Source organism: Pogoniulus pusillus, chromosome 21, assembly GCF_015220805.1.
Source record: "Pogoniulus pusillus isolate bPogPus1 chromosome 21, bPogPus1.pri, whole genome shotgun sequence".
Taxonomy (NCBI): domain Eukaryota; kingdom Metazoa; phylum Chordata; class Aves; order Piciformes; family Lybiidae; genus Pogoniulus; species Pogoniulus pusillus.
The window spans coordinates 12696280-12712380 of NC_087284.1; the positions used below are offsets into that span (position 1 = coordinate 12696280).

A 16101-nucleotide genomic window follows, 5' to 3' on the forward strand; every position below is an offset into this window, starting at 1 on the left:
TTCTGGAGATGCTCTTGTTGAAAAAAAGACCTTTAAAAAAAACAAAAAAAACACAGGCTGGGTTTCTGTGCAGGCATCTGGGAATGCAGTCAGGTCACAATCCCAGTGCACAATCTCCCAATGACAATGCCAGCAAGAACTGGGTGACCTGTGGAGCCAGAGAAAGACAGAACAAAGGTCTCATTGCAGATGGTACGAAGTCAGAGTGGGCTGGGCTGAGGAGAGGTCAGGTAGTATTTTAATTGAGTCTTGTTGCCAAAGAGGGTGGATTGCCACTGTTCAGCTATGTCATAATCACCCAACTGAAAGTATCTATTTCCTATGTCACATCACCCACTTGGTAACACAAGGGTGCTGTGAAATCCTGTGACTGAACAGATTCCTTGCGGGTAGCAACCTCTCCATGGCTGTGCTTAAAATTATCCAATTAAGTCTTCCTTGTCATCTGACCTGTCTAAAAACAGGAGCTGTCTGCAAACTTAGAAGGCAGATTTTGGTTTCAACCTTTCCAGGAGACCTTAAGTTTTTCTTGGCAGGTCTGTAATCTGCATTTAAGACTGTCTCTGATTTCCACACTTGCAAAGCTTCCTGCCGTGTAGGCATGCTGCATCACAATATCCCAGCTCCTGTAACGTACCATCAAGAAATCCCAGTGAGAGACTGTGCTGTCTCACTGTAGCCTAGGTATTACCAGATTGTGACATCTCCAAAGGGTCTGGCATTTTGGGGGTAGGAGACGTGTCTTCTAGTGCCCTGTCAGCCCAAGACACATTTAGTGTCTGGTTTATACATGCTGCTGCAACAAGATTATGGCTAAATGACAATCCTGACCTTGATTCCTCACACCAATATAACTGTCATGCCCAACAGAAAATACTCACAGATTAAATTCTGTGCTCTATCATCAAGAGCTGGTGCAATTCACTGAAGCTAATGGCAGAACAGCAAAATCTGTTAATAATTAACTTAAACATCTAAGACATCTGTTCAGCTCCAGGAGATAGAGTATAAATAAAACCTTGTCTCTTCAAGCAGACAGTTGATCCCAAGAACATCTCCAGGGATCTGGCCTGCCTTTTTGTTTTGTTCTTCTATCCAATTCACATTCCACTAACTCTTTGTCCATTCAAGGGCAGATCTGGCAATGTCACAGGCATCTTTGAATCCCATTCAAAATAAACTTTTAGGAGTTTTCTTTGTATTACTGCCCCAGTGGATGTGCCATAGACACCTGGCAGGCAGTTTCTAAATAGGACTTCCAGCATTGCATGTTTTATGCTGCATAATTTGCACCGGTGCAAAGAGCAAATTCATGTCTGCTGTATTCATTTCACCGGAGTTACCCTGAGTGACGAATGCAACCTACTGCTGATTACACGCTCAGGGACCGACTGACTCCGGCACGACTGCTGACGGTGCTGGGGACACGAGGGTGTAACGGACAGCACGAGGCTCTATCCTTACCAAACGCTTTGGCGACATCTCCTGGACAGCTGCAACCTCCGTCCTGCACAAAGAAAAGCAGACAGTAAGCGGCGGCAGGCTCACACAGGGACCCAGTAAGTACTGGAGCTTTGCGACCTGCGGCAGAACGATCCCTGCTCAGGAACAGTGTGTCCAGAGCTGGCAGTGCACCACTGACACGCATTATCTCGGGTGAGCTTTTGCTTTCCGTCTTTAGGCTCATTTACTCTACCGTATTGATATTACCACCGGGAAGAGCAGCAAAGCAAATTCCTGTCTAAATTTTCCTAAATCACAGAAATTGGAAACAAGGCCTCCTCTGATGACCTGGATCCCTCCCTGCCATTTTAATAAGAGGTTGTGTGATGCAGAGGTACCACAACCCCCCGCCTTAAACCACCAAAGACATTTAAAATAACTTTCTCAGCAGTTTACAATAAATTAAAAGGTCACAGAGGGAGGACTGAGGAAATAAACCACCAGCTACGTTGGATTTTGATTTGATAATCTCTGGTGAATTGGGTAATCTAATCTTTGTCAAGTGAAAATGAATCATCATACTCGGCACTGCTTGCCATGGGTTTGGTAAGGAGACAGCTCTTTGAGATCTTTAGCATTTTAGACCTGAGTGTTTCAGTTTCAGTGCAGAGCAAAGAAGTGGCTGATGAGGGTGTTTCGACTGTGGGAAGTTATGTATGTATGGGCTGTAAAAAAGGACTGGCACATAGCACAGCTCATCATGCACTGCAGTTCTTTAGCTTTTGTAAAGGTCTGAGGATCAGATGAAAGGTCCTTCTACTCTGCAGTCACTGTACCAGAAGAGCTCTTCCTTCCTTTGAGGATCAGGGTCCACTGCAGACTGCTGGCAACTTTCCTGCTTTTGAAGCTGCTCTGCAGCCTGGATGGTTACTTCACTTTGTTTCACTTCCCCATTGGCAGAAATGCATGCCTGTGAGATCTGCAGAGGAGCACCACCAGACATCTCCATCAGCAACCATTTTAGAACTGACTGTCACAGGCAGTTGGCAGTGGGGCTGAGTGTTAGAACCTGTGTACAGAAAAGGATTCAGACACAAACTGAGCAGGTGGGTCCAAAACCGAGTGACTTTTCAACGGGCATCCCACTGCAAACAGTGCCTGGTACAACTTGAAAGGCTTTTATTCCATTTGCTGATAACCTCTAGTGTATTACTTCTTTTGTTGAGCTAGACACTCTTGCTGTCAGCTCCAGAAAGGAGTGCTGGGCTGACAGCTGAAAATCTCTCTCCTGTTAAGGGCTCTGCTTGTGCAATTCTTTCCCTCTGACAAGTCTGCTAGAGCCTGGAGGAGGGTGAGAGAGTGTGTGCATGTGTCAATAGAGGAAGAGTCAAGGTACAAAGAGGGGTCTAATAATCTTCAAAGAGCAATGTCAGGAATTTTCCTGACTCTTACTGTCTGACTGAGACAGGCTGGCTATGAATGCTCTCTGGCAGAAGGGTTTCAGTCTATTCTTATTGAGTAGCTCAGTTTCTGACTTTTATAATTAACCCACTAGCAGCAGTGATGGAAGCTTTTTGCTTTCAAAAGTATCATGAGGATGGAAGCCTTAGCGTGCAATCATTTATCATGTGCTTCAAAAAACATCACTTTGTCACCAAATTGCACAATCCTGGGCAGATTAAGAGACTCTCCAAAGAGCTCACAAGTTACCATTTAAGATAAAAAGAACTGATGGTGATGAGTCACAGCACTTCTTTATCTGCATATGCCTCCACTTATTCACATAAACAGGTAAATGTAATGATTCACAGAAAGGGGAACAAAAATAGGATATACTAAGCAGTTATGCCAGAGGACGTCATATAATAAAGCTGTACATGCACTCCATGTGAAAAATCAAATGCTCTGTTGAGCAAGTAAGACTGCTTCTGCTGCACTGCCTGAGAAGCTTCCCCTTGCAGTTCAGCTCATCCCAACTGGGGCCTGGCCTGGACTCCAAATGACTTGTAGAGCTGCTGGGCTTCAGTCCTGGAGCTTGTTGCAGGCTCAGCCCCTACCTCAGAGCTCTGGGGAAATGTATCAGTACAAATGCCCCTGTGAAATTCAGAACAACTGGCATTACTCTGAAGTAAGCCTACTGCGACGGGTAGCTATGAGGCCTGTACAAGACATGAGTATGAGACAACTCGATGATGATATGAAGGAGAGGGTAAAACAACTTTCCAGTCAACAGAATTATTTTAACTGTTATTTTCCACAGTCTTTTTCTCCAAACAGCTAAAGCATTTTACAACAACAAAATCTGCCCTCAGGAAAAGCAATACGGTATAGAAAAACAGTATGAACTGATTGAATATTTAATATTACATGCCACTTATGTTTAGAACCATGATCTGTATGTTTCAAGCAACCTTTATAATAAACTGCCTAAGCAGCACTTCACAGTATCAGCAAACAGACAGCTATTTATTATGCAGAAGATATAAAAAGTATGTGGCATATACAGAAGCAGAAACAATACATATGGTGCTTTATTCTGAGCTACATATGCTGGGCATTTCTTTGTGTGGAGGAAGAAGATGATATGGCAGAGGCTACATAAAGAACCCCTTAGTCATTACTCTGGTGGCTGATCACTCAAGTAGGGTGAAGGGGAAATAGGGATCTCTATGAAGGGATAGCTAAGAGAGGTCACATGCAAGGTTGCTCTCCATTCCTCACATAGATGGCTTACTAGAATACATGACTGCCTTTCTGTCCAGCAGAGAAGTTCTCTGACCTACAAGAGACAGAAACTTTATCTCAAGTAGGATGTTTCTGAGGAGCTCTCCTGCTAAATGGGTCCTCCACTGTAACTCACTGCTGCATCAAAGCCTATGGATTAGTGAGAATGAAAACTGAGACCATTTCTCTGAGACAAGTACCAAGGGACAGAAAAAGTGCTTGTATCTTTGAGAGGGTTCCACTCTTCTTTCAGTGAGTCATGAAAGATTCATTTCTGATGTGAGCTTTGAGTCCTTCAAGATAATTTAGTATGAGGAAAGTAAAGTAAATGGTGCAGTTTTGCCTTCTCCCTTCTCTAAGTAAAATGACTTCATAGAGACAACAGGTGTTCACTTGGACTACCATGTTCGCCTAAAAATTGTCACGTTCTTTGTTGCTGTATCAGTTCCAAAAATCATACATGATCACTTCAGTAGTACAAATATTTTAAATCCCAGTTTGTCCTGTCATTCTAGCAGAGCTACTATAGAATGAACTTCAACTGTGCTGTGTTCCTCACAGAGCCTGTACTGTTCTCAGCACCATCATTTTCTGATTCTGTGAGCGAGACCTCATTCCTTTCACTTTTCTTTCTTGTTACTAGGTGAGCCAGAAATGAATGCAAGAAGATGCCCTAATGCCCTTGGGGTAACAACATTCTTCTAAAGGTTGCTTGCAGAAAACAACCACAGCAAAACTAGCATGGGTTTCTCAGCCACTGCTAGGATAACACCTATAGTTATCCAGCCTTCACAGTAATGAATCAGTCTTTCATGCTCAGTTGCTCACATGTGCTATGTCTCCAACAGACAAACATCTGCAGTACTACCCAAGTCATACAGTGTAAGACTGTTTTTTTATGGAGAGGAAGGAATGCATATGCATTGATATTGAAGAGCAAAAATTATCTGATAGAACATATACTTGTTTTCTTGCTCCATTGTACCCACAGCTCCAAGAAACACCATCAAGTCCTTTGTCCATCCATAGTAAGTTTCTTCTCCTCTCCCCTCCTCTCTTAACAAAACAGCACACACCCTTCCCCACACTGACACTAGCCACAACTAAGGGCATTGCAGTGATTTCCCTTGGCAGTACATCTAAAATATAGCGTGTGGCCTCTTCTAGGGCCACAAGAGTATTGTCTGTGAGGGTAGCTGTGAGTCCAGCATGATGGTTAGCCCCTATGCCCTACACATTACCTTCTGAGTCACAGACAACCTTCAGAGCCTTGCGCAAGCCTGACACAGTTATTGTGTCACAGTGGCTGGGTTCGGCATGCCTAAGCACACAGTACCTTTGGGTGCTGAATGCCATGGTCTAGCTCAGTCTGAGGCCATGCTTACAGATGTCCTTTTTCCATGAGGGAAATCTGGTGTCACTGGTAATGGAAGCTACCATTAGCCAGCAATACAGATACACATACTTTTTTTTTTCTCCACAGATTTGTTATTTCCCTAACGCTTTGTGAGAACTTAAGTGGCTCATGCACCTGCTTTGCTCGGTGGAGCCACCTCTGCAACACTCCTTCCCCTGCACAGAGAGTTCTGCAAGGATGCTATCTGAGTCAGCCCAGCTATTAGAACACAGATGGGGTCATATTGTTTTATCTTGTACTCCCCTCTAGTCCCTGTCCCTCAGTTCCCCTCTCTGGAGAAGGCCCTATTTTCATTTCACTCATTTTTCAGAAATCTTTTACAGCAACTACTGTTTGCTTCAATTTGAAAATACTATCAAGCTTCCTCTTCTGTTCACATAACAGCTTACTGCATTCAGGGAGAAAGAAGCAGCTTTCCAAAAGCACACACAAGAAAAATGTACTTGAATATTTTAAAGATTAGGAGGAGTTGGTTTCTTTACATTCAAATTTCCACTGACCACCCTAGGAGCAAGTACAGTGGTCAATTGGATATGTGGCAGGATAGCCTTTAACATGCAGGGTACTGGACTGTTTGATTCTTCTATTCCATAAAGATTTGCACAGCATGAATCTGAGAGTAGATGATATTTACTTACAGAGATGATATGTCCTTTCAAGCCATGTGCTGAGTCTGCACACTCAATAACAGCACTTAGCTGTGGATAGCCCACTCCCGTCTTAATCCGAGTGGTACACACAGAACCTGGGCAGGACAACAAAAGGAGAAAGCATAGTCAGGAAAGACATTGCTTGGTTTTTCTCTTGGGAAAAATTTGTTTGTATTAATTCTTCCTTTTATTGCCAACGTTGGCTTCTCATGGATAAAAGGAACACCTAGGAACTTGAGTTTTGAAATGCCATCCCACCACTTTGTGAAAGCTGTTAACTGAGGTGACTAACATCAATCCTTTCCTCTCCAGGACCACAATTCCCAGTTTAGGTACCATCAGTAGTGCTACCTGGTGAGGGAATTTCAGTATCACAACAAAGCAAATCTGACCATGGTGCCTGAAGGGAATAGAGCCATAAGCCGTGAGACTTAGCAGCAACATTTAATGCCCAAGGATTTACTGTAAGAAGTATTTTTTTCTCTTTTCTACTACATTTTTTAAAAGGATAGGGAAAATCTGGTCTGTTTTTTTTTTGAGGGGGGTCAGGGTTTTTTGGTAGGTTATTTTTTGGGTTGGGTTTTTTTGGGTTGTTTTTGTTTGGAGTTGTGGGTTTATTTTTTTATGTGTGCTGTTTTTTGAGGGTTTTTTGTTTGGTTGGTTAGGGGGCTTTGGGAGGTTGGGTTTTGTTTGATTTTGGTGTGGGGTTTTGTTGGGGTTTTTTTTGTGTGGAAATACTCCACAAAGGAGAGAAATCCTAATTCCAATAGTTGGGAATATAGGAAAATCAGCACATGGTATTTTGAAAGTGGGATCAGTAATCATCATAAAACTGTGCAGTGTAGTATTACTGGAAACATGCTAATTTGATCTGATTATTAAACTATATTACCTACACACATACATGGTGCATATATATATATATATATAAGAATAAAGGCATATAAATATACATTAAAAACTCCACCTCCATTGTAGTTCAACACAGTAACATAGCTACAGATCTTCTGAAATATTTTCCCTATTATTCTTCTCACATTAAGAGTCAAAAGGAGGACTGCTTCTTGGCAGCCCAGGTCTTGTAAAATACAGATCATAAAGAAAAAAAGAATATCAAAGCAGATTCTAAACCAATGGCAGTGTAATCTGGATACCCTCACTCAGCTGATATCCAGGTGTACAAGCAAAGTGAAAGGTTCCAAAGATCTTTCAAAGACCTGACAAGGTGAAAACACTGAGAAGTATTTCTGCAAAGTAGGAAGAAAAATAGTTTTAAAATAATCTCCACAGGGTATATACCTGTATATGTAGTGCTTTATAATCAATCACTGCCATTTTACACAGGACACACCATTATCACACAAAGAAATGCAAAAGTGTAGGAAAGAAAAAAAAAAAGGAAGGTAATATGATAGTATATGCCAGAAAACATTGTTAGGGAAGAGGAAAAAACTCTAAGATGTTTATGGTCTTCCCAATTATCCACAGGATTGTTACAGTAACAGGTAACACAGAAGTGCATTAATGTAAGTTTTGTCTCCTATGCAATAGTAACAGGTAGAGGCAATGTTATCCATACTTCACACTCGCTCAGTGCCATTTCATCTTTGAAGTCCTGACAAAATAGGCAACCTCAGCTTAACAGAACACAATCATAAAGCTATTCAGAAAACTGTATGTCCTTGATAGAAGTGGATACCTGAACACAGTATCATTTGAGCTTTAGCTGGCATGATTCAGATGCTTTTTAACAGGATAGAAGAAGAGTTCCTAACCGCAACACGTATTAGCAGCGACAATGTCAGCAACTAAATGCTTCCAATAATAGGCATCTTCACCGCTAGAAGATGCAATAGGTACACTTTGCAGTATTAAGCACTAGCACCCTGGCCTTGTATTCCTTTAATATATTCTGTGCAAGGGTATTGTTACTTTATTAACCTTTGTGTGTTTAGGCCTCCTAATGGGCAAGCAAATAGCATCATACACTGGCTTCATCTGAACAACTCTTCTACCACCACTACAATAAGTCACCCTGATTTGATTGAGTTTGACTTACCTGGTCCAATACCCACTTTAATAATATCTGCTCCAGAAAGGATAAGTTCTTCTACCATCTCTCCTGTCACCACATTGCCTGCCTAGACAGAAGGAACAGAGTCATATATATGAGGGATTTCAAGGCTACTCCAGCAAAGGCTAACAACAATAACACAGAGTTTTACCCAGAGTTTATGAGTTGAACTACATAGACTTAGGAAGAATATAGTTCACTGCATTGCTCACTGTGCATGTCACAGACATTAAACAAATCACACAGGTACACTTTCAAGTCAAACAATTTAATGACTGGTCCAGTAAACCCTAATCTTTAAGATTCCATTGGGATAGTGGTTTCTTTTTCCATCCTCCTAATCCTCACCCAGATGCTCTCAACAACATCACCTGTAACTGGAACAATTTAAGCCCAGCTATTCACCAGTTCTTCACCTAGCATACTGCTGGTTGCTCTTCTCAAAGCTGGACTTGTCCAGAAGGAAGCTGTGTGTGACAGTCAAAAGCCTTACTAAAATCCAGAAACGTTACATCCACCACCTTCCCTTCATCCATTAGGCCAGGTAACTTTATCACAGGTTATGAAACTAAACAGAATTCTCCTTTTGTAAATCCATGTTGATTATGCCTGCATACTGCACTGTTCTTTAAATGTCTTTCCCTCAGTACAATCTTCTCCATAATTTCTCTGGCTACTGAGGTTAGGCTAACAAGTCTGTAGTCTTCCAGGTCTTTCCTCACGCTCTTCTTGTAAACTCAAACAATGTTGGACAGCCTTCCATCAGCAGGGACCTCTGCCTTTGGTAGGTGATGGACAGGGGTCCTGCTGTAACATCTGCTTGCTCCTTCAGCACTCTGGAGTGGATTTCATCATTCTACCATTCTAAGTATGGTTTGCAGTTCAGCTCTGTGGCTTGCTTCATGTCTACTGCTTGTTTCTACATAGAAAAACTGCATAAAATAAACCTGCATGAAACACAAGTTGTTACCTGCATGTTAGAGAGAAGAGCTGGTGTGTGTTTGATCAGAAGTTACAATAGGCCGATACTCACTAGGTTACTAGAGATAAGATCCAGGGCAAACAGGGCTTGCAAGTATGCGCATGAGTAGTAGGGAAAGATGGTATGTAAGAGATGCCAAAATAAAGAAGGAGCTCTGTTCTCCTTCATTCAGCCCTGGGACATCCTGGCCATATGTCACAGAATTCTGAACCCATATATACCAAGAGCCTAGGTAGCTGGGTTAGAGCAGCACCAGTCTTACCACCATGACGGTGCGGTTCCTGGCAGGGACGCCTACCTTAAGAAGGTAAGTGCCTGCCAGTCCTGCAATCTATGCATCTCAAGAGTTTTGCTGGTCAGTTGGATAGGGTGAGTATAACCTGCTCTTTGATCAATAGAGTTACTCGTCATTCCTTGTCACATACCTTTCTCTCTATGATTTCAGTATTTGAGCTATAAGCATTGTAGTTTCCAGTATACCTTTCTCTTTATGGTTTTAGTGTTTGAGCTACAATAAAATGTTGAAACCAGAGGGGGGCACTCATGCGTACATGTGTTGCCTGGTGTGCTAGTTTGAGGCAAATTGAAATATTTTAGTGAGAAAAATTAGATTATAGACTGTGAAACGAAAAAAATGGTGATGTCTACTTCACTCGTAGGCTTGCTGAGATGTATAAAAACAAGAACACAAATATAAGACACAGTGTGTGTCTCTGCTGGAGTCTGTGTATCTCCCTGGGCTGCTTCTGTATAACTAATTCTTCTGCTGCTAACCCCCCTTGCCAATCCTCCAAAGTCACCTTGCTCATAAGATATACTCTGGGATGAGGTAGAGGGGTGGAAAGAAGGTGGAGGGGTGGTTGGGAGCCCCTCCTGGGGAACGATTTCTGGAAAGGGCGCAGTGTTTCTGTATTACCATTAACTTGTATATTTGGAATCAGAGAATCAGTCAGGGTTGGAAGGGACCACAAGGATCATCTAATTCCAACTCCCCTGCCATGGGCAGGGACACCCTACCCTAGATCAGGCTGGCCAGGGCCTCATCCAGTCTGGCCTTAACTCTAGGGATGGGGCCTCAACCACCTCCTTGGGCAACCCATTCCAAGGTCTCACCACTCTCATGGTGAAGAACTTCATCCTCAAGTCCAAATATGTATAATTATATATTATTTTTAACATATATAGCTATAATTATTGTCAATATTTGCCTGTATAGTGTGCTAAGCTGCAAATACAAATCCTCTTTCTTTAACTTCCACCTGGCTGAGGCTAGTCTGGGTGATGATATACAAGTGGGGAAGAGAGTAATTCTCAAACCATCACACCTGGTCCCCAAAGAACTCACTGGAACACTGCATCATCCATTTTGCACTTGTCCTGAGATAGAGCATTGATTTGTGGACATCTGAATTTAGTATCTAGAGATGTTCATAAAACCTCCTACATATGATATTCCCAGACTTAGCAAGTGTTTGTAGCAGTACTGATATGGGCCAGAGCAGGAGGCAAATCCTTAAATCCTTACTAATCTTTTCTTATTTTCTATTGAGACAAAACTGCTGAAGGTAACACCAGCTACCAAGGGAATGTTGGGCAAGGCTTATTCTCTACTTACTGATTTTCACCTCCTGTTTTACCATTTATTTATTTTTAATGACTTCTACTTCCCCCTTTTATCAGTCTGAAACAGCTGACAAGCCACAATCTGAGGCACTTACGAAAACAACAAACTGTAAGGCAGCAATTTGTGGTCTATGACAGAGAACCACTTACTTTTGCTCAAAACTGCTGATATTGATTAAAAATAGAAACAACCACAATAAAATAGAAAAGCCAGGAAATAAAGAATATATAACAGGCACAGTGTTTCCAGCTTAGTGGTTCTTCCTGTTACACTAAGTGCTGTGCACTCTGCAGTTAAGGTGACAGAGAGCACACTGCTAAAATTACAGCAGCAGTTGACATCTGGAAGGCAGATGACTACCTGCACAGTATGACATGCAGCACATTACAACTTGGTAAAATACTGCAGCACCTGCAGGAACGAATGGGTGTTAAAGTCAGTGACTCCATGAGATTTGAGATCAAGTATGTATTTAACTTAAACAGCAGTGTCTTCTTATTAGCAGAGCATAGCAGGTTGTCAAACTGTCTTTTCAGAAATGCTAACCAGACGTTTAATGTTAAGTTACTGCTAGAGAATGTTGGAACTGCATATGTTGATTCAAAATGCTCATCCTAGCAGGGAAATGCACTCATGTCCCCAGCATACTTTTTTTCCTGGAATGCATGTACACATATCAGTGGTTTCTGTCTTTCCGAATCTACAGATCCTTAGCAAGTTTTCAGGGAAGACATGCAGCTCTACATAGCAGACTTCATCCTGTTGATGACAGGCCTTCTTCTTTTAGGTAATCTTTGCAGACCTCATGAGAGCACAGAAACAGGAGAAAGGAACAGCTATCTACATGTGAAGAGACCCTAGTTTCACAGCTGAAGAGCAGGGAAAGCTGTTTTCCCACATCCAGCTGAACTCTGCTTCCACTGAAACAAATGCTTGCTTTACCATTGATGTCAGTATGACAGCTGAATAGAGGCAAAAAGGCTTCTGAAAGCCCCACCTTTAAGGTAAAGCCAGAATACTTCATTAAAAAAAAAAGTGAAAAGGTGGATACAGAAAGTATGAGACTACAGAGATGAAACCCCCTTAAAATTAACTCAGAATATAAAATGGAACTTGTACTAAGAAGCCATTACTGACAATACATTTTTGTGTGTATTTGGGGAAGCACTCAGGGCCCACTGTAACTTGTGGGAGTACTGTATTAGTGAAAACTATGTTCATGTGAATGATTAGCCATGTCCTAATGCATTTATAATCTGCTACAGAACAGAACTGGCTTTCTTGAAAGAGGTGTAGCCTGGTAATTACCTTACTGTTAACAGTACAATAACAGCTTCAGTAACAGCTGACAGGTAAACTGCCATGCTTTCAGTGAGGTCAGTTACTAGGGGCTAAAACAAATTATCCTGGCTGTAGGCCTGGCCTTACACATGCAGGGCAACATTCAGCTGTACCAGTACTCTGTGATGGTTCAAGTGAACATCACCCTGGCTCCTTCCAGTACTATCCAGGCTAACTGAACTGTGGGTCAGTCCTGAAGGAAATCCTAGCCTCAGAAAAGTCAAAGGGAGTTTCACTACTGACTTTAATAGGATCAAGATTTCACCTAACAGGATTATAAAGGTTAGGGCTTCTCAGACAGAGATACAAAATCAGTGAACACAGTAGGGCAGTGCCTCTGAATTTGTCAGGCATTTGATACTGTGCCTCATAAATGCCTGCTATAAATATCGACTCACACTAAGACAGGAACATTGCTGCACTGATTGAAAGCTGCTGGCAAATGGCAATGGATCAAGCTGCGGAGAAGTGTCTGTGACAACAGTTCTCAAACTTTCTTCTTGTATCCTATGAGGAAAGCACAGTCTGTGCCTCCACACTACCAGGAACGCTGCCAAAGGACGCTCCCACCCACCAAAGCAAGGGGTGCTTTACCATAAGATGGAGAGATGATGCCCTTTGCAAGGCTGAGCCATATCAGGTGGGCACTTGCATTCTGTACTGTGACTGACCCAAGACAACCTTGGCAGTGTCAATGTCTCCTACCCTAGGATCCCAGCTGGTCTCTGCTCTGAGACCCCCACCATGCTGGGCATGCCATAATGGGACTGACTCTTGCTGCTTGTTACAGAGAGAAACTGAGAGCAGTCTGCATGGCATTCTTTCACTGAATTCTCCCTCTAGCAAGGCTCTGTGAAGTTCTGCTGCTGACTTAAATTGGAGCAATAGTTTCTGGCCTACACTTTTTCCTTATGCTCCTGCTTTATGATTCTACATGCTTCCCTTTCTGGCCCATGTCTTCTGAGTGCTACTGTATCCACAAGTGTGCCCCTGCTTTTCACTCCCACCACACTCCTTGTTCTTCTTCCTAGAGTTTCTTCTGTATAGTGAATAGAGAACACTATGAAAAAACAACTTCATGATTAAAACTTGGAAAAGCTTACTGGCAAAGATAACTGAGCTTGCCAAGCAGACTTCCAGTAACATAGAAGCAGAACAATGTCTACAATTACACTAACAAATAAAGACTATGCTTACTGCAACATAAAGGCTCTGACCCTTCATTGTGAATGTCAATTGAAGTTTTGCTTCAGACTTCAGCAAGCAGGCAAAACCCAAGCACATGATGTTGTGCTCCAGTAAAACACCCCCCTGGACCGTTACTCTAGATTCTGGAAGGCAGTGCTGCCATCTGTGAGAGGCTCAGGCAACTTCAATACTGCTACTTCCTCCATCCTTAACTTAATGATGAATTTAAGGCAACTCATGTTGTGCCTTTATGCTCCCGTTTCTACCCTGTCCTTTGTGTTCCTAAAGACTGATCTTCTCTGTAAATTGATATGAAAGGTTAAGAGTGAAAAAGAGCTTGTCAGAGTCAGATAGAACAAAATAAAGTAATGTGATTATAAAAGCAAGTATTTTAAAAGGCAAAATCATGCATTTGAAAGAGACATCCTCCATCTGCACTGGAGTGTCAGGCACAAAGAGTACTACGTTAACCACAGTTGCTTTGTACATCACCTTTCAGCCTTAGGGCTGAACTCATTCCATGGCTCCTGGGGACACACATTCCTTGAGCCTGGGGTTAGGTTACTGTTATGTACTGCGCTGCAGCTGACTGTGGAATGAATCGTCATGCTGAGGAAAGCAAACAAGGCAGCCTGCAAGGTCCTGGAGATTACTTTCAGCTATGAGAAAGCTCCTTTAATTTTGTAACTTAACTGCTAACCCTTTTGTTTGAAGCTACAACAGCAGACAGCATACTGCAGGTATAGCACAGAGACATCAAAGAAGACAGAACAAGTAGCAGCAGGACATGTCTTCCAGAGTATCATAAAAAAGACCCTGCATTTCAGCCAGGAATATCTGCAAAAGGCCATCCTGGCACACAATGTAAAACAAACTCATTTGGAAGTGGGGTAGAGGTGTGTGTCTCTTGTTCAGCAATTTTCAGGGGCTGCAGAAACTCTGGAGGCTTTGGAAAACGGGTTTTGCACACTCCAAGTTTATTAGCATGCTTTTAGGAAAGGAAATTATCTACATGCAGGAGAGTAAAAACATGAGCCACAGTAAACTGTGTTCACAGAAAGGAGCTAGTCAGAGAAGGCAACTGAACAAGTCAGGGCTGTGTATGCATTCAAGGAGGTGGTGCTGTCAGGACAACAAGACTTGGAGTAACAATAACCTTACTCGCAGAAGCAGAGAGACTACGCAGGTAGCTTAACAGATGTGGGAGGTAGATGAGACTGGCTCAAGAACCTAAGACTAAAATCTGAGCTTGACATACTGAAGATTTTTTTGTTTTTTAACTACATGTTTTATGGTCCTTCCTGATAATCTTCAAGCCAAAGACACTGGAGTAATCATGTAACTAAGGGCAATAATTCAGATTCAAAGTAAGGGAAAAATCCCTCCCTCACTGCAGTGAACCAAGCACAAGAAGCTCAGAAAGCCCACATCTATCATGTCATGTTTTCAGAAGACTTCTCAAAAGCCATGGGATGGGAAATACAGCTGTACTAAAAAGGTTTCTAGGTCTGAAGGTAGCTGGGGAAGGATGCCTATTCTTTAGCCTATGGTAATATGGAATTCCTAAGGCATTCCAGCTCACTTCCATTTTCCAGTGCCACCATCATTCAGATGCAAGAACACTGCCTTTCTTCAACATGGAAGGAAGGAATATAGTCTCCCGAGTGGCCTGGATATGCAGTTCCCTACTGAACCAAGTCAGAGTGTGCATTTATGGCTGTTTTTACTTCATGTTTACTTTACATGTGTGAAGCTTTGTGTCTGGCATGAAAAAGTGAGAAAGTGTTGCCTAAACATGATTTTTCACTGCACTGGCTTGAAGAAAGCTTGGTAGCCTCATTAAGAAACTGCTGCTTGTCTGTCAATTTCTGCTATTGTCAGCTAAACAAATTGAGACCCACTTCTTCAAGGGTCCTGTTAAACAAGCAGGGGTAGGCTCTCTGTTGCAAGGAGTCCTATGTCAATGCAAATATCCTACTCCTAAGAGTAAGACTAGAGGAATCATGGCATTAGTGCAATGAGAAGGGATAGCAGTATCACAGAAAGGATATAAAAAGTCCAGTACTGTTCTGCTCCCTAAGGACTCCATTCACAATTGCACAGCACTCTATGATGCTTATCATAGGCAAGCATTAGTCTATGTTCAGTTGTCTTCATAGTGCTCTAACAGATGAAAACAGCTACTGGCCTCAATTGGCCAGAAACATCAGTGCATTCCCACAACAAACCTCATCTTGGAATCACCATAATACACCTGCACGCTTTATGCTTAGAGGTCACATCTGGTGTGGCAAGAAGGATGTCAGCAGGAAAAATACTGGATCCACTCAGCCCACCCTGCCAACATCAAACTGCTTTATCAGAGCACACACTGAACGTTCCCACAGAAGTTATGAGTAATGGAAGACTGACAAAGGCAACATGTTATTAAACAGTCATTATTTGGCTCAGAGTCAACATCTTGCTGAATTGAAAGGGTAGGCAAATAGAGCTGCCCTCTCTATTCCCAGAAAGGTATCTGTCCACTTATGCATGTCTGGAAGACAAGAGGTTTAAGTCATGCTTCTTTTCCTTTCTGTCTTATATTCCTTTTACAAAATGAGGACTCAGAATTGATGGAGCTACCACACAGCTTCTGATGCCTACCAGCTAAATTTT

At 42.3% G+C, this 16101-nt stretch overlaps 1 protein-coding gene across 4 annotated transcripts in view; it reads right to left on the reverse strand.

Annotated features, from left to right (window-relative positions):
* GMPR (guanosine monophosphate reductase) overlaps positions 1-16101 on the reverse strand; it is a 42903-nt gene that overhangs the window by 13522 nt on the left and 13280 nt on the right. For all 4 annotated transcript variants that reach the window (XM_064160990.1, XM_064160988.1, XM_064160991.1 and 1 more), the window contains exons 5-7: positions 8294-8375; positions 6223-6329; positions 1465-1507 (exon numbers count right to left, since the gene is read on the reverse strand). In XM_064160990.1, coding sequence (XP_064017060.1) covers positions 1465-1507; positions 6223-6329; positions 8294-8375 — 232 coding nt within the window. The remainder of the gene's footprint in view (positions 1-1464; positions 1508-6222; positions 6330-8293; positions 8376-16101) is intronic.